Source organism: Heterodontus francisci, chromosome 7 (assembly GCF_036365525.1).
Source record: "Heterodontus francisci isolate sHetFra1 chromosome 7, sHetFra1.hap1, whole genome shotgun sequence".
Taxonomy (NCBI): Eukaryota; Metazoa; Chordata; class Chondrichthyes; order Heterodontiformes; family Heterodontidae; genus Heterodontus; species Heterodontus francisci.
Genome location: NC_090377.1, coordinates 124,138,203 through 124,156,653, shown reverse-complemented (window position 1 = coordinate 124,156,653; position 18,451 = coordinate 124,138,203). Strand labels below are relative to the sequence as shown.

Sequence of the window (18,451 nt, the reverse complement as noted above, 5' to 3'; positions counted from 1 at the left end):
CAAAACTGGGGGTTGTAAAGATAACAATCACTAATAAATCCGATTGGGAATTTAGGAAAAACTACTGTTTTCCTTTAGACTGTGGAACTTGCTTCCACAAGGAGTAGTTAAGACAAATAGCAGATACATTTAAGGAGAAGCTGGATAAGTACATGAGGGAGAAAAGAATAGAAAGATATGTTGATAGGGTTAAATGAAGTAAGGTGGGCGGAGGCTCATGTGCAGCATAATAGCTGACAGAGACCTGTTGGGCTGCATGGACTGTTTCTGTGCTGTACATTCTATGTAATCATAGTGATAGGTAGATGTTTGCAAGTTTCTGTTGTGTTGCTGTTTTTTCTTAAATCTTAGAAATTGCACACGAATGGCTTGTCCAGCTGCATACACATTGCCTGTTTGCTACTGCGACCTGGATACAAATTCAGCCTGGCTTAATTAGCTGGAAGCCTCTTAAATCTGTTGACTGCAAGGGTCCTACATGAAATGTATTACGGCTGCCACAGTGCTGTTGTTCGTTGGTATGGACCCACAGCACAAAACTGTATCTAATCTAGCACTAAGATCGAGGGCACAAGAAGCACCGGGTGGTTATTGTGGGAAATAGGAAAATGTAGCACCAGAAAAAATTAAGGGAAGATTTATCTTTGGCCCTCTTTTTTTTCTACATTCTGCCCCTCTGAAAACAAGTACGCTGACGACCACATATCCACACCTCACTAAGACCACCTATTTCCACCTCCGTAATATCACCCAAGTCCACCCGTGTCAATTCAGTTGCTGCTGAAACGCTTATGCATGTCTTTGGCAGCTCTATATTTGACTATTCCAACACACTCCTGGCTAACCTCCCACGGTCTATGCTCCACAAACTTGAGTTCACCCAAAATTGCTGTCCATGTTCCAACTCTCTCCAAGTCCCAATCACACATCACCCCTTGTGCTCACTGGCCTGCACTGGCTCCTGGTTAAGCAATGCCTCGATCTTAGAATGCTCATTCTTATTTTCAAATCCCTCCATGGACTCGCCCCTTTCTACGTCGGTAATTTTCTCCAGCCCCACAGCCCTCTGAGATATCTGCACTCTTCTGTTTCTATTCTCTTCAGCATTCCATAGGTGGCCACGTCTTCAGCTGCCAAGGCCCTGAGCTCTGAAATTCTCTGCCTAAATCTCTCTGCCACTTTACCTCTCTTTCCTACTTTAAGATGCTCCTGAAAACTGACCTCTTTGACCAAGCCCTATTATCTCCTTTGATTATGCATCTGTGAGCTTCTTTGGGGCATTTTTGTATGTTAAAGGCGCTATATAAATATAAGTTGCTGTTAATAGAGGTTTTGATAGAGTAACAAGGGAGAAACTGTTTCCTCTAACAGGTAAGACAGTTACCATAGGGCACAGATTTAAGGTAATTGTTGAAAGAACCAAAATGGAGATTAAATTCTTTTATACAGAAAGTTGTGATCTGGAATGCATTACCTGAAAGGGTAGTGGAAGCAGATTCATTCGTAACTTTCAAAAAGGAGTCGGATAAATACAGGGAAAGGAAAAATTCCAGGGCTATGGGGAAAGAGCAGGAGAGTGGGACCAATTGGATAGCTCTTTCAAAGAGCCAGCATAGCCACGGTGTACGCCGAGGCTGTGATTCAGGCACATTGTTGGGGAGAGTTATAACGTTTTACTCTGCAACTAATTTTACTCTAACCTGTATTGCATCTAATCAGAGTGGGTGAAGCTGACACAAGGTAACAGTGTGCTGATAGTGTTTCATTCTACTACACTAGGATCCTCACTTGGGCCACAAAATTCAGGAATTGAAGAAAAACAGCTTAACTCCATTAATAATAAATCCATTGTTGCATTGAATTGCATGGAATTTACTGTACAGTGACAGTCCATTTAACCCAATTGGTCTATGCTGGTGTTTATGCTGCACACAAACCTCTCCTGACTTCAACTAACCCTATCAACATATCCTTCTATTCGATTCTCCCTCATATCCTTATGTAGCTTTCCCTAAAATGCAACTATGCTAATCACCTCCGCCACTCCATTCTGTAGTGAGTTCCACATTCTAGCAACTCTGAGTAAAGAAGTTTCTTCTGAATTACTAATTGGATTTATTCATGACTATCATATTTATAGCCTCTAGTTTTGGTTGCCTGCTTAAGACAGAGACTAGGAGAAATTTTTCTCTGAGGGTCGTGAGTCTTTGGAACTCTCCTCAAAAGGCGGTGGAAGCAGAGTCTTTGAATTAAGGCAGAGGTAGTTAGATTCTTGATAAGCAAGGGGGTGGAAGGTTACTGGGGGTAGGCGAGAATGTGGAGTTGAGGTTACAATCAGATCAGCTATGATCTTGTTGAATGGCAGAACAGGCTCGAGGGCCCAAGTGGCCTACTCCTACGCTTAGTTCGTATGTTCCCACACAAGAAGAAGCATCTTCTCTACATCTGATCTGTTGACCCCTTCATAATTTTAAAGACTCTATTAGATCATCCTTCAGCCTTTTCTGAAGCATAGAGTCCCCAAGTCGTTCAGTCTTTCCTGATACTTTTAGTATTTTAGTTCTGGTATTGTCCTTGTGAATCTTTATTTGCACCTGCTCCGGTGCCCCATATGGAAATTGGAACCTTTCACAATATTCCGAAATGTGGTCCAACCAAGATTCTACATAAGGTTTACATAACTTGGATTGTCGAATCATTCTTTTTTTAATATGGCGCAACTTGCAGTGTCTCAAGAGCAGAAAATGTGAGAAACATCCAGCAGACCAGGCAGCCTCTGAACAGAGACAAGACTTTTCAGGCTTTTGCATCCTTTTCAGAATTGGAACCACAGTTCCAATGAAGGATCTGCAGCCAAAACTTAAATTATGTTTCTCTCCCCACAGATGCTTCTTGGCCTGCTGAGAGTTCCCAGCATTTTCAGTTTTTCAGATTTCTAGCATCTGCAGTATTTTGCTTTTTGGTCAGTATAATAATAATATGGCTATTTGCATATTAATGTCCATACCCAACCTTACAATCAAGAATCCATAACCTGATCAGAAACTGCAGCCCTGTATAAATACATGGTGTCAGCAAAAGCGAAAAGATCAACAAAGCACTTGACAATGAAGTACTATTTAAAAATGAAAGAGTTGTATTTTTCCTGAAGAATTTCTAACCCTGTGCATGGTGTCAAAACACTTCCTCCTGTTTTTATTCATTCGGGGGATGTGGGCGTCACTGGCGATGCCAGCATTTATTGCCCATCCCTAATTGCCCTTGAGAATGTAGTGGTGAACTGCGTTCTGGAACCGCTGCAGTGCTTGGTGTGTAGGTACACCCACAGGGCTGTTAGGAAGGGAGTTCAGAATTTTGACCCAGCGACATTGAAGGAACGGCGATATAATTCCAAGTCAGGATGGTGTGTGACTTGGAGGGGAACTTGCAGGTGGTGGTGTTCCCATGCATCTGCTGCCCTTGTCTTTCTAGGTGATAGAGGTCGTGGGTTTGCAAGGTGCAGCCGAAGGAGCCTTGGTGCGTTGCTGCAGTGCATCTTGCAGATGGTTCACACTGCTGCCACTGTGCGTCGGTGGTGGAGAGAGTGAATGTTGAAGGTGGTGGGGACCAATCAAGCAGGTTGCTTTGTCCTGGATGATGTCGAGCTTCTTGAGTGTTGTTGGAGCTACACCCATCCAGGCAAGTGGAGAGTATTCCATCACACTCCTGACTTGTGCCTTGTAGATGGTGGACAGGCATTGGGGAGACAGGAGGTGAGTTACTCGCCACAGAATTCCCAGCCTCTGACCTGCTCTTGTAGCCACAGCATTTATCTGGCTGGTCCAGTTCAGTTTCTGGTCAATGGTGACCCCCAAGATGTTGATAGTGGGGGATTCAGCCATGGTAATGCCATTGAATGTCAAGGGGAGATGGTTAGATTCTCTCTTGTTTGAGATAGTCATTGCCTGGCACTTATGTGGCGTGAATGTTACTTGCCACTTATCAGCTCAAGCCTGGATGTTGTCCAGGTCTTGCTGCATATGGACACGGACTGCTTCAGTATCTGAGGTGTTGCGAATGGTGCTGAACATTGTGCAATCATCAGCAACCATCCCCACTTCTGATCTTATGATGGAGGAAAGGCCATTGATGAGCAGCTGAAGATGGTTGGGGCTAGGACACTACCCTGAGGAACTCCTGCAGTGATGTCCTGGGACTGAGATGATTGACCTCCCACAACCGCAACTGTCTTCCTTTGTGCTTGGTATGACTCCAACCAGCGGAGAGTTTTCCCCCTGATGACTGTTGACTCCAGTTTTGCTAGAGATTTTGCTAACATAAGAAATAGGAGGAGGAGTAGACCATTTGGCCCCTTGATCCTGTTCTGCCAATCAGCTAGATTATGGCTGATCTTCTATGTCAATGCCATTTTCCCGCTCTATCCTCATATCTCGATAGCTTTAATATCTAGAAATCTGTTGGTCACTGTCTTGAATATACTCAATGACTGAGCCTCCACAGTCCTCTGAGGTAGAGAACTCCACAGATTCAACACCCTCTGAGTGAAGACATTCTGCCTCATCTTCATCCTGAATGGCCTACCTCAGTCTGAGACTCTGTCCCCTGGTTCTACACCCCCCAGCCAGGGAAGACATCCTTCCTGTATCAACTTTGTCGTGCCCTGTAAGAATTTTGTATGTTTCAATGAGATCAAACCTCATTCTTCTAAACGCTAGAGAATATGGGCCCGTATAATACCCTAGTCCGTTAACTGTATTAAAAAAGGAACCTTATTTGATTTGACAATGCACAGAACACCTTAGCTCAATTTATTTCATCTGTATTTTCAATTGGAGAACTGGATTGCATAGGATTGAATAAGCATCCAAACCCTTGCTGGCATCTTGGAAAGGATTTGCATCTCTGTAGAGCCTTTCAAGACATCCCTAAGCTCTTTACAGTCAATCTAGGTCAATCTAAGTGCAAGTGCTTTTTACATTGTTGTAATGTCTGGAAAACTAGAGCCAATTTGCACACAGCAAAGCCCCATAAACAGCAATGAGATAATGACTGGATAATCTGTTTTAGTGATGTTAATTGAAGGATAAGAACATAAGAAATGTTGGCCAGGACTCCGGGAGAACTCCCCTGCTGTTGGATTGTCATGAAAACCCAGCTGGCTCACAGTTAAGTGCCACGGGATCCCGGAAACAGGGCCTCGGTTTAACGTCTCATCCGAAAGACAGCACCTCTGACAGTGCAGCACTCCCTCAGTACTGCAGTGGAGCAGTATACTAGACAGTCTCCTGAGAGTGCTACCTAGTGAGCTAAGACTGACATCTGCTTAGAATAAACTATTATCAATGTTGCTTAGAATAGGATGTACTCTGTGCAAATACAGGATAAACTTCATTATGATAGGAAGTACTGCACATAGAATTTGTGAGCAGTTAGCTCTGTGCTATACATATACCTATAAATAAATAGTAAAAGGATAGGAGGGGTGGGGCCAATTAGAGACCAAAAACTGTATCTACATATGGAGAAGGCATGGCTCAGATACTAAATGAGTACTTTGCATCTTTATTTACCAAGGAAGAAGATGCTGTCAGTCATAATTAAAGAGAAGATAGTTGAGATGCTGGAAGGGCTAAAAAAATTATAAAGTGGAGGTATTGGAAAGGTTGGCTGTAGTAAAGTGGATAATTCACCAGGACTGGATGGGACACATCCGAGGATGCTGAGGGAAGCATGAGTGGAAATTGTGGAGAAACTGGCCATAATCTTCCAATCCGCCTTAGATCCAGGGGTAGTGCCAGAGAACTGGAAAATTGCAAATGTTCAAAAAAGGGTGTAAGGATAAACCCTGCAACTACAAGCCAGTCAGTTTAACCTCGGTGCTAGGAAAGCTTTCAGAAACGATAATCTAGGACAAAATTAACAGTCACTTGGCCAAGTGTGGATTAATTAAGGAAAGTCAACATGGATTTATTAAATGCAAATCGTGTTTAACTAAATTGATTTGAATTTTTTGATTCGGTAACAGAGAGGGTTGATGTGTGTACATGGACTTCAAAAGGCATTAGATAAAGTGCCACATAATATGTTTGCCAGCAAAGTTGAAGGCCATGGAATAAAAGGGACAGTGGCAGCATGGGTACAAAGTTGGCTGCGTAACAGGAAACAGAATAGTGATAAACAGTTGTTTTTCGGATTGGAGGAAGGTATACTAGAACCACTGTTTTTCTTGATGCATATTAATGGCCTAGACTTGTGTGTACAGGGCATAATTTCAAAATTTTCAGACGATACAAAACTCAGAAGTATTGTGAACCAGGAGGAGGATAGTGATAGACTTTAAGAGGACATAGACAGGCTGGTGGAAAGGACAGAAACGTGCAGCTGAAATTTAACAGAGAAGTGTGAAGTGATATATTTTAGTAGGAAGAATGAGGAGAGACAATATAAAATAAAGGATACAATTCTAAAGGTGCAGGAGTAGAGAGACCTGGGGGTATATGTGCACAAATTGTTGAAGGTGGCAGGGTAGGTTGCGAAAGTGGTTAAAAGGGCATATGGGTTCCTGGGCTTTATGAATAGGGGCATAGAGTGCAAAAGCAAGGAAGTTATGATGAACCTTTATAAAACACTGGTTCATCCTCACCTGGAGCACTGTTTCCAATTCTGGCACCACACTTTAGGAAGGATGTGAAGGCTTTAGAGAGAGTACAGAAAAGATTTATGAGAATGGTTCCAGGGATGAGGGACTTCAGTTACATGGATAGATCGGAGAAGCTGGGGTTGTTGTCAAAAAAGGGAAGGTTGAGAGAAGATTGGATAGAGGTGTTCAAAATCATGAGGGGTCTGGACAGAGTATATAAGGAGAAACTGTTCCATTGGTGGAAGGGTTGAGAACCAGAGGACACCAATTTAAGATGATTGGTACCAAGAACCAATGGTGACGTGAAGAAAATCTTTCTCATACAGCGAGTAGATAGGATCTGGAAAGCATTACCTGATAGTGTGGTGGAGTCAGATTCAATCACGGCTTTCAAAAGGCAATTGGATAAGCACCTGAAGAGAAAACAATTCCAGGGCTATGGGGAATGGGACTAGTTGAGTTGCTCTTTCAGAGAGCTGGCATGGACACAATGGGCCAAAAGGCTTCCTCCAGTGCTGTAACCATTTTGTGACACCATTAAAAGAATGTTGGTTTCCAGGGATCTGTGAAAGGCTTTTCCTGATCAACCTGCGGTGATATAGCAGTTGTCGATGTTTTCAATGGCAGTATTTTCGCCTCTGAAGGCCATGCAGTGCACACTTAAAGCACAAACTAGACCAGAAACTGAATGAAAGTGAGATCCTGGGGTATATAAATAAATTAACTAATCAGGTCCCAGCGATCAATTTGTGAGTCTGTAATCAAATCTAAGTTTAATCTGATGGTTCCAAGGCAATCAGACTTGAGTTCCCAATCCCCATACTTAAAATTACTGCTTCAGCGCTTTCCCAGCTGTCCAGTCTGCAGCTCTAAAACACTCATACTTTCTGAGGGTGAAATATGTTTCATTACTCATTAGCCAATTTGCTAAAAAAAATTTCATCCCCTATGTCAGGGTATCAATATAGGTGACGATGAAGCTGTTGGATTGCCATAAAAACCCAATTGGTTCACCATTAAGACTTGCATTTATATCATGCCTTTCATAACCTTAGGAGATCCCAAAGTATTTTACAGTTAACACAGTACTTGTAAAGTGTTGTCACTGGTGTAATGTAGGAAACATGACAGGCACTTTACGCACAGCAAGCTCCCACTAACAATGAAGACATAATGACCAGGTAATCTATCTTTAGGTATTGGTTGGGGGATAAATATTCACTAGGACACTGGGAAACCTCAGCTGCTCTTTGAAATAGTGACTTGAGAGCTTTATGTCCACCTGACAGGGGCCTCGGTTTAACATCTCATGTGCAAAACAGCCCCTCTGACAGTGCAGCACTCGCTCAGTACTGCACTGGAATGTCAGCCTAGATTATGTTCTCAAATCTCTGGAGTGGGGCTTGAACCCACAATTTTCTGACTCAGGTGAGAATGTTGGGAGTGAAACTTGCAACAACTTGAAACAATTATCGACCAGCAGAATTTCATCCCTCATGTCAGGGATGTCAAAGCTTTTTGTCTTTGTGCACTATGTAGTCATGTAGCATATGGAACCTCAATGGCAGCAACGAGAGTTTAAATGTTCCCTTAGATCTCAAGTTATTGGTATTGGCACATCTTGGTGTTCTGCTTTTGAATTTACCCACCGATAACGCTAAGAACAGAGCCTTGATTTTCCAAACCCCAGACTGACAAAATTCAAACAGGATGAATCAGTATATAATTATATTTCCAATAGACTGAGAGTCACCTGGGCTCAGGCACCCAACTTGTGGACCTTAGTTTGGATACCCCTGCTGCATGTAACTTTCATTCCCTGACATCCGTTTCAATCTTGGAGACATGTTATCTGCCTGGCATCTTAGATGGGGACGTTGTATTGCACAGTGATTGGCAAATGCTACTAGAAGTTGGTTGTGGCTAGAAGAGAAGAACAGTTTCACTTTTTTGTGAATAAAATGATTGCAATCATATCAGCCTAGAAGGCTGCCTTATATTGGAACACAAACTTAAGGTTGTCCATTGTGTTCAGAGTAGACCAACTCAATCCCTGTCTTAAGGCAGCAGTGATGTATGTTACCTTTCATGAGTTTGTGTTGGTTTGGTAATGAGATAGCAATGCACTATTTAGGATTTCTTTCCTTCCTCAGCCATTTGTAACTGGACAGCCTGTATATGCCCTTGGGCACCTCTTGTGCGCCAATATGAGGGTGGGGGGAGTGGGGGCAGTAGTGGGGATACACTTCAAATCAACCTTCTGAAGGAAGGCTCTTACTCAAAAAGACATCATCTGCCAGATCGTGCTGGTGTAATCAGCATATTTCCAGATTAACGCCTGCAACAATCTGAAACGCTGGCTTCACAGAGTAAATGACACGGAGCGGCCAAAGAGGGCACAGCCCTGAAATGGCAAACCTCTGAGGCCACAAATGAACTATCTTTTATGCGTGTTAACCTATGTTGCTATATATTTTATAAGAACAAGACAGTGGGGAAGGATGCAGACAGGAAAGTACTTCCCTCAGAATGTGCTTACTGTTCAGGGATTGGTTTGCAAAAAATCTTAGCTAGGGTGTTTATAGCTGCATGATTTTCAGGTGCATATGCCATGGACTATGGTTAGTTACAAATTGAGAAGGGACGTTTTGTTTAATTTAGCCCTTGTCCTAGTTTGTGTGTAGATGTTCTGTACTAGGATATTTCTGATCACTTTGTTGACATGTCCATCCACTGTAATAAGATTGTGTCGTTTTGGGGAAGAACTGTTTACATGCCAGCCTGGTGCAGTTGGTGAAACATTTCCATCTGGATTTGTAAGTTGTAGAGTTGAGTTTTGACTTCAGGACTTGAGCTTATTATCTAGGCTGACACTGCAGTGCAGCATTGACAGTGTGCTGTATTATGGCAGTACCTACCATTTGTCACAGGACATCTCTGCCCTAGCTACATTAAAACATTGAAGTCCTCGTTTGCATTCCATTGGATGTTAGAGATTTTGTGAGACTACTGGAAGAAAACCAGGGTGCTTACCAGATGTTTTGACCATTATACCTCCCACAAACAAAAAATACAGATAACTTGTAGTTCATGTCATTGCTTCCTTTGGGCTTTGCTGACCCAGCATAGCTGCTATGTTTGCCTACATTGGTTACTTAACTCCAAAAGGTAATTTTTGGAAGCACTTTGAGAGGTTTCAATGATCTCCTTTCTCCACAAACTCTCTTTTCACCTTGAAGACGCTCCTTAAAACTGGCCTCTCACTGAATGACTCCTTTGGCTTGCTGTCAAATTTTGTCTAATTACGCTCCTGTGAAGTGCCTTGGGGCATTTTATTCCAATGACGGTGCTATGTAAATGCAAGTTCTGTTCAGAAATGAAAGGTTGGTTATCACATATAGGAACGTACTGAAATCTGATGACTGAGAAGCAATAATCTGACTTTCAGCACCCAGAGATCTCCTTCCAAGTTCCCTGGGTCCCTGGAACCTCAAAAACCCAGGCTCTGAAGAGGAGAGGTATTTTTAAGATCAATTTCATTCACCATGTCTACTGAAAATTTAGTGTAAAAGATTATGGGGTGATCTAATTGAGGTGTTTAAAATGATCAAAGGAGCTAATAAGGTAGATAGAAACTGCTTTCTCGGGGCGGGGTGGGGGGGTGGAGTCCAGAACAAGGGGTCATAACCTTAAAATTAGTCAGGTCATTCGGGGGTGATGTCAGGAAGCACTTCTTCACACGAAGAGTACTGGGTATCTGGAACACTCAAAATCTGTTGAGGCTGGGGGGTAAAATGAAAATTTCAAAACTGAGGTAGATTTTTGTTAAGCAATGGTTTTAATGGATATGGAACAAAGGAGGTTAAATGGAGTTCAGATACATATCAGCCATGATCTAAGTGAATGGCAGAACCGGCTGGAAGGGCTGAATGGCCTATTCATGTTCCTAAGAAATGTACCCACAGGCAAGCTGTTAGCCAGAATGCATGCTCCTGGAGTTTCCTTCTCTCATCTGTGCCTTTTCACGTTTAATGTTGCTGAACCTCTAGTTTTGTTACATATGTGTATCGTTTATTGGTAGTGACTGGGAATGGAAATTTATTTATCTAATACTGTGGAATTAACTCTCGTTTCTCTGGAGCAAGAGTTTTATATGCATTTTGCAAATGCTGTTACAGACTAGCGGGCACTTGGTTTTGCTTTATCGGTTCACTTCTGAAGGAAGAGCAATGTACTTTCCTTGCCGGCTGCCAACTCCTCATTTTCTGTTGGTGATTTTTTTTTTCTCAAAGGACTTCTACTTCCCACTAACTTTGAATTTGAATTGTTTGAGGTAGGAGCATGTATGTTCCGATCAATGTTTATAACTTGATGAAGGGAATACATTGTGTTCCAGTTGACAGTTTGTTACAAATAAATAGGTTAGGGAGGACCAGATGTTACAATTTTAAGTTGTATAAGGCCAGATCTAAATTAGATGTCAGAAGGTAGTTCTTTTCCCAGAGAGTAGTGGACTTATGGAACCGACTGCCAGCTCGCAGATTCGCAGACAAGAGCTGGGCTTGGTTCTGGCTAGGGCAGAGATGTCCTGTGACAGATGGTAGGTACTGCAATGAATTATCAGGGCCAGAGGGATCTGGCCTGCTTTCGATCAGAGGTAGTTGCGAGGGGTGTCAGACGAATTTTCCAGATTATTCCCCCCAAATTGGCCTGGTTTTTATCTTGTCTTTCATCTCTTGCAGGAGATCACATGGTTTTTGAGTGGTGTGGGCAACTTGTATACTGTGATGCACAAGGTATCATGATTGTGTGTGACTGGATAGATCAGGATGGTCTTTACCTGTTTGTCATTGTTGTCCTGAGCTCTGCGACTTGTTAGACATGTTTGCATTTTACATTAGCTTTTTCTTTCAGCATCTTTAATCATCTGTTTAGATGACCTGATCTTGCATGCTTTCCTAAATTGGGAGAATATTTTAAAAATATGTTCATTGCTGCTTTCGTAACTTTGGATATGCGTTCAATACTGGAACTTTCAACTGGAATACTGCAAGAAACTTGAAGCAAGTTTGACTAGTTTTGAGCTAGAGTCAGTGATGCGTACATTGAATTCTGAAAGCATGCGCCATCAAAATATATGCAAACTTGCAGCATCTCCTCGGCAGACCTGAAGAGAACTCCCTTCTTACTCCCAGATTTAACAGCTGTGTTTATGAAACTCCCATGTGGTAACTTTGATGGGAAGTTTGTACAAGATGCTGAAGAACTTGGCAAATCTCACAGCAACAGTCTAACTTTGATCAACCACTTTGGACTCAAGAAAGATAAATCAGGATATTTTCTAAATGGTGAGAAACTAGGAACTGCAGAGGAACAGAGAGATTTGGAAGTTCCAAATCACACATCATCAAAAGCCAGTAGACAGATAGAAAAAGCAGCAAAAAGGCTAATGGGATGCTGGCCGAGCCTTGGTCAACCCTATCAGGCATATTGCATTCAGTTCTGGGCACTGCACCTCAGGAAGGATGTATTGGCCTTGGATTCACCAGAATGCTTAGAGGGATAAATTATGAGGGCAGAATGCATAAATTTAGTGTGTATTCCCTTGCATATGGAAGATTGAGGGATAATTTAATTGAAGTGTTTAAAATGTTAAAATGTATCAATAAGGTAGATCGAAACTACTTCCTTTGGCGGGAGCATTAGAATGATCCACATAATCCTAAAATTTGAGCTAGGCAATTTAGGAGGGAAATGGCGAAGCATTTTTTCACAGTAAGGGTAGAAGAAATTTGGAATTTTCTCCCTTAAAAAGCTGAGAGTGCTGGGGCACTTAACTAACACAAATCTATCGTTCTCAGACTTGAAAGCTAAGAATATCAAGGGATACGGAGCGGTGGTGTGAAAATGGAGTTGAGGTGCAGATCAGCCATGATCTAATTGAATGGCGGAGCAGGTTCAAGGGGCTGAATAGCCTCCTCCTGTTCCTATGTTCTTATAAACACACTGAGAAATCCCAAGGTTGCAAGTAATACAAGCATAAAAGTTCCAACCCAAACAAGCGATAGGTCATGTTAGCTACCACCAACTGACACAAAACTTGTCTGCAATCTTACCTCTTATACACAGACACTTAGGAACTGAATCAGCAGAAGAGAGAATAATAATTTGGCACCCCATTGGCACCAGTCATGGCTGGATATAGTGACACTACAAGTCCTGGCCTGAATGGAGATGATTGGGTAATTCTCCTGGTAGTTGTGCCTGGACACTACACTGCTGTATGTCATTTGGATTGATTTTATGCGCGTAATTAATGTTATGTAACTGTGCACCGCTTGTTCTGTTTTGTTGGAGAAATAATCCTGCTTTTAGCAAGAGACTTTGTTGTAGTTTTGGTCATGGGTTCTGTCTGCTGCAGTTGTAGAGATTCTGTTTAAACAGACACAGTTCGCTGAGTAAATAGACTCTGCTTGCTGTGGATCTTGCCCAGTGGTGTCAATATTCACTCCATATAATGATTGCAGGTAGAGCATGGCTACCCGACGGGACCCGATGACGTGTCGGGTTCGGGTTGGGTCATTCTTTGAGTCTGGCATTTGGGCTCGGGTCAGGCTGGGTCAGACACCTCCTCCGGTACGTGGCTCCAATCTTAATGTACTTTTTAAAGAGTACCTTTCAAGTCCAGTTACTGTTTTTGTTGCTTATCTGCACAACCTTAAAAAGTGAAAAACGGAAGCTAGGTTAACTGAGCATTCCGGTGGTCGGGTCGGTTTGGGCGTGGTAAAAAATGAAAGGGGCTCGGGTCGGATGTGGTTCTGTTGGGCTCGGGTCGAGTTTCATTTACAGACCCGAGCCGGCCTTTAATTGCAGGTTTAGAGATTTTGGTACATATGGAGTCTGACTTTTTCTTTTGAATGGGTTTATTGGATTCCAACCTTGTGGCAACACTCCCCCATCAGTACAGCATAGAATCAATCAGGCCCCACATGATTTTGAACATCTGTATCAAATTTCCACTTAATCTTCTCTTCAAGGAAAAAAGACCCAGATTCTTCACCCTCTCCACATAACTGAAGTTCCTCATCCCTGGAATCATTCTCGTGAATCTTTTTTGCACTCTCTCTAAATGCCTTAACATTCTTCCGAAGGTATGGTCCCCAGAACTGGACACAATACTCCAGCTGAGGCTGATCTAATGTTTTATACAGGGTTATCATAGCTTCCTTGTTTTTGTAATCTATGCGCCTATTTACAAAGCCCAGGATCCCATATGCTATATTAACCACTTTCTCAACTTGCCCTGCAGCCTTCAATGTACCCCCAGATCCCTCTGCTCCTGCACCTCCTTTGGAATTGTACACTTGAATTTATATTGCCACTCCTCGTTCTTGCGACCAAAATGAATCACTTCACACTTTTCTGCGTTAAATTTCATCTGGCACATGTCCACTCATTCCACCAGTCTATGTCTTCGAAGTTTATCACTATCTGCCTCACAGTTCACAATAATTGTAAGTTTGTGTCATCTGCAGATTTTGAAATTGTGCTGTGTACACCCAGGTCCAGATCGTTATTATGTATCCAGAAAAGCAGGAGTCCTACAATCCCTGGGGAACCCCACAATGAACCTTCCTCTAGTCTGAAAAACAACCATTCAAAACTATTCTCTGTTTCTGTCACTCAGCCAATTTCGTATCCATGCTGCCATTGTCCCCTTTACTCCATGGGCTCCATCCTTTTTATATGAAGGATATTCTAGACTTTACAGCTATCCTTCCGGAGGTAGATTCCATGCCGTACAGCTGAATCATCAACGGTGATTTAGCATGTCCTCGGCCAGTCATCATTTTTGCTGGGACTGACCCTCGCGAGGTCACTCCCTCGGTGGCAGGGAGTGGGGTTTGTTGTGGGGGTGCACTAGTATGCAAGAAGAAGTTTGCTCCAATTTCTGAGAATGGCCGAGGGTTGTGCGATACAAATTTGAATCCAGTGGAATTGTTGGGATTCAAATGAGCTGCAGGCTCCCACATTTTTCATGTTCTTGGTGAACCAGCCCTGTTTGGCATGTTTGGAAGGCATTTTTGAGCAGCAGCATGAGTACAGAGATGTAACCAAATGCCGAAAAAGAAGGAGCACTTGTAGAAAAAAAGTGAATAAGAGTAACATTGCACAGTGAAATGGCCAGTTGGATTACAAGCCCGTGAAGTTAAATCAAAATAGCCATGACAGGCACGCACATACTTCTAAGCTGTCCGTTCAATAAACTTGAGCTCGTCCAAGGCTGCTGCCCATATCCTAACTCACACCAAGTCCCATTCACCCATCGCCCTTGTGCTCACTGACCTACAGTGGTGCCCAATCTGGAGACGTTTTGATTTTTAAATCATCCTCATTGTTTTCAAATCCCTCTGTGACCTCGTCCCTTCCCATCTCTGTACTGTGTCAGCCGTGGCTTAGTCGCTAGCGCTCTTGCCTCTGAGCCGGGAGGTTTCAGGTTCAAGACCCACACCAGGATTTAAACATAAAAATCAAGGCTGACGCACCAGTGCATTACTGTGGACTTGCTGCACAGTCAGAGGTGCTGTCTTTCGGATGAGATGTTAAACCAAGGCCCTCTCTGCCCTCTCAGGTGGACGTAAAAGATTCCATGGTACTATTTCACAGGGGAGTTATTCCCAGTGTCCTGGACAATACTTATCCCTCAAACAACACCTCAAAAGCAGGGTATTTCGTCATTATATTGCTTTTTGTGGGAGCTTGTGTGCAAATTGGCTACCGTGTTTTCTACGTTACAACAGTGACTACACTTCAAAAGTACTTCAGTGGCTGTAAAGAGCTTTGAGATGTCCAGTGGTTGTGAAAGGCGCTATATAAATGCAAGTCTTTCTTTTTGACCTCCTCCAACCCTAAAATCATCCGAGATGTCTGCACTCCTCCAATTCTGGCCTCTTGAGCATCCCTGATTTTCTTTGCTCCACCTTTGGCAGTTGTGTCTTCTGCTTACTAGGTCCTAAGTTCTAAAATTTGCTCCCTAAACTTCTCCATCTTTCTTCCTTTTTCTCCTTTAAGACGCTGCTTAAAATCTTAGTTCTTTGACCAAGCTTTTGGTCATGAGTCCTACTATCTCATGTGTGTCAATTTTTGTCTCCTAATGCTCCTGTGAAATGTCTTGGGACGTTTGACTGGATTTAGGGTGCAATGAAAGTGCAAATTGTTTGTTCCCCTTTTTAGGTACTTTTATATTAAAGCAGTGAAGCCAACAGTAGACGTCTGATTCTCTCTCCACTGTCTATATTCAGTAGGTGCTCCTCAGATATTTGCTCTGGCTCAGTGAGTAGCACATTTACCTCTGGGACAGAAGGTTGTGGGTTCAAGTCCCATTCTAGAGACTTGAACACACAATCTCGTACTGAGGGAGTGCTGCACCATCAGGTGGTGTCTTTCGGATGAGACCTTAAACTGAGACCCCCCCACCCCGCCCCACCCATCCTCTCAGTTGGACGTAAAAGATTCCGTGACATGATGCAAAGAAGAGCAGGGGGAGTTCTCCCCAGTCTTCTGGCCAATAGTTATCTCTCAACCAACACCTAAAATAAATGATCTGGTCATCATCTCGGTGGTGTTTGTGGGACCTTGCTTTGCGCATATTGGCTGCTGAGTTTCCTACAGTACAACAGTGACTATACTTCAAAAGTACTTAATTGACTGGAAATGCCTTGGGACCTCTTAAGGTTGTAAAAGACACTCTATAAATATCTTTATTCTATTACTTGAATGGTTGACAGAAGGCATGATACCTCTTGGTGAAACCAAATGGTGTCAGATCCCCATAAACAAAGATTCATGCCCTCTCCCTCCATGCACCAATCTACCTTGGCTCCAGTCTTTCTCTCTCCAGTTTTCTCACCACTTCCCATTCCTCTTGTTTTCCTTCTTTCCCACTCAAATTAATGCAGTCATTTTCACTGATTCCCTCCCCTTTCCGCTGGCCTCTCCATTTCTCTCCCCTTACTATCCATCTGTACTCCCCTCCTCTTCCTCTTGTTCCTTCCTTCTTACTCGCATTGCATTTAAAGAACTTGAAGATGCTGACTCAGTATTTTAATACAGCTAAGTTATGGATATGACATCATCTTGTGTGAGGGTATCTCTTATCCTGTCAACCCCCACCACCATACAATTGGGCACTCTGCTTTGGCCTTGGCTCTTGCATAACTGGTTACTATTGTTAAAATAGCAAATAAAACTGGATGTATTTTCCTAGATTTTCTCTCCCACAGCCTAATGCAGAGGGCCCTGTGCTGTATAATAAAGGTTGCTACTTTTTTATAATGCAACATGATGCCATGACAGTGTAGTAAAGTGGCTTGGATTTAAATCTAATAATTAAGATTGAGTGATCAAAACTGTTGGGATTTTTATCCTTCCAGATTTAGAACGAAATGTTTCTTCCAAAATTTGGGCAAAGAATGTTGTGTTTCTCTGATCTCTTCTCTCCCACTTTTTCCCCCAAGAAAAAAGTGCAAGAGGAATTGTCCAGTGCTCAGTTGTCAACTTGCAGTGACTGGATGATGCACACTCATCATCTCATTGATGAAAAACTCAACGTATCATAAGCCCCTCTCCAACAGCTATATTGAAGCATGAATAGCCCCAACAGAAAGTGCTGCGATCAGGCTGACACTCCAGTATACTGAGGGAGCTCTGTATAGTCAGAGGCGCCATCTTTCAGAAGAGACATTGAAATGGTTCCTCCCACCTTTCTGCACCAGTGGTTCAGGTGAAGAGTTTTCCTGGTGCCCTGGTCAGCATTTGTCTCTGAACCAACAGCACCAAAAACATATTAACCGACCAGTCATCTCGTGGCTATTGTGGAATCTTGCTGTGTATGGGATGCTGTTGTGCGCAAAATGGTTGCTATATTTACCTAGATAATTCATCGCACTTCAGAGAAACTCATTGTGTGTAAAATGTTCTTGAGGCATGATGAGGTGCTATAAAAATACAAATTTTTAATGTTTCCCCGTGCTTGTTCTGCCATGACTTTTTAATTACTGGATAGATAAAGCTGGAAACCAGGAGGACAAAAATCATCTGAATACTTTGCCTGGGACATAGCATTTAATGTAATCACAACCAAGTGGGGCTATATAAGGGGTCGCTACTCTGGGGCTCTTCCATTACAGTTATGAGAGTTTATCTCACTGTAAACCAGGCATCTAATTATATCTTTGGGGAGTGATGGCGAAAGAACCCCCTACTGCCTTTAGTTATACCACTGGTACAATTAATGAAGCAGCGTCCTTCGATGCAGTCAGGCAGTAGACTGACAGTTTTCTACGTGGCTAAGTGGACAACTCAACAATGTATAGCGCATGCGTATCGTTGGCGCATCAATATTCACTCTGAAAATACATAGATTTCTATTTCGACACACGTGGGTTTCTCTGAGGGCAGGAGGGTTAAACTTTGATTCCGTTCTTTTGTGCAGCCCTGAAGATGATGCGACGAACACAAGAAGTTTGAGAATGACACGCCTCTGCACTTACCTGCAGCACAGATACATGCAGCTCTATCGCGTGGAGCGAGCAGCGGCGCGCCAGCAGAGGTGTCGGCATGCCTTCCGGAGAGCGCTACTGCAAGCGGCCAGCAAGGAACCCGACTCAGCTGGGCAGCTGCTTCGGGAACTCAGAACAGCGCCCCCGACGCAGACCAGGTCAGCCGCAGTGCATAGGCGTCGCTTTAAGGAGGGATTGGTCAGCGGGAAAAAAATCTCTTGGCTACCTTAGTACCACCTCAACCCTTTGG

At 43.0% G+C, this 18,451-nt stretch overlaps 1 protein-coding gene across 3 annotated transcripts in view; it reads left to right on the top strand.

The window, feature by feature from the left end:
* LOC137372303 (INO80 complex subunit D-like) overlaps window positions 1-18,451 on the top strand; it is a 93,177-nt gene that overhangs the window by 38,531 nt on the left and 36,195 nt on the right. For 2 of the 3 annotated variants that reach the window (XM_068036108.1, XM_068036107.1), the window contains exon 5: window positions 18,135-18,359. The exons of the other annotated variant lie outside the window; for it this stretch is intronic. In XM_068036108.1, the coding sequence (XP_067892209.1) occupies window positions 18,135-18,359 (225 nt within the window). The remainder of the gene's footprint in view (window positions 1-18,134; window positions 18,360-18,451) is intronic. 3 annotated transcript variants of the gene reach the window in all.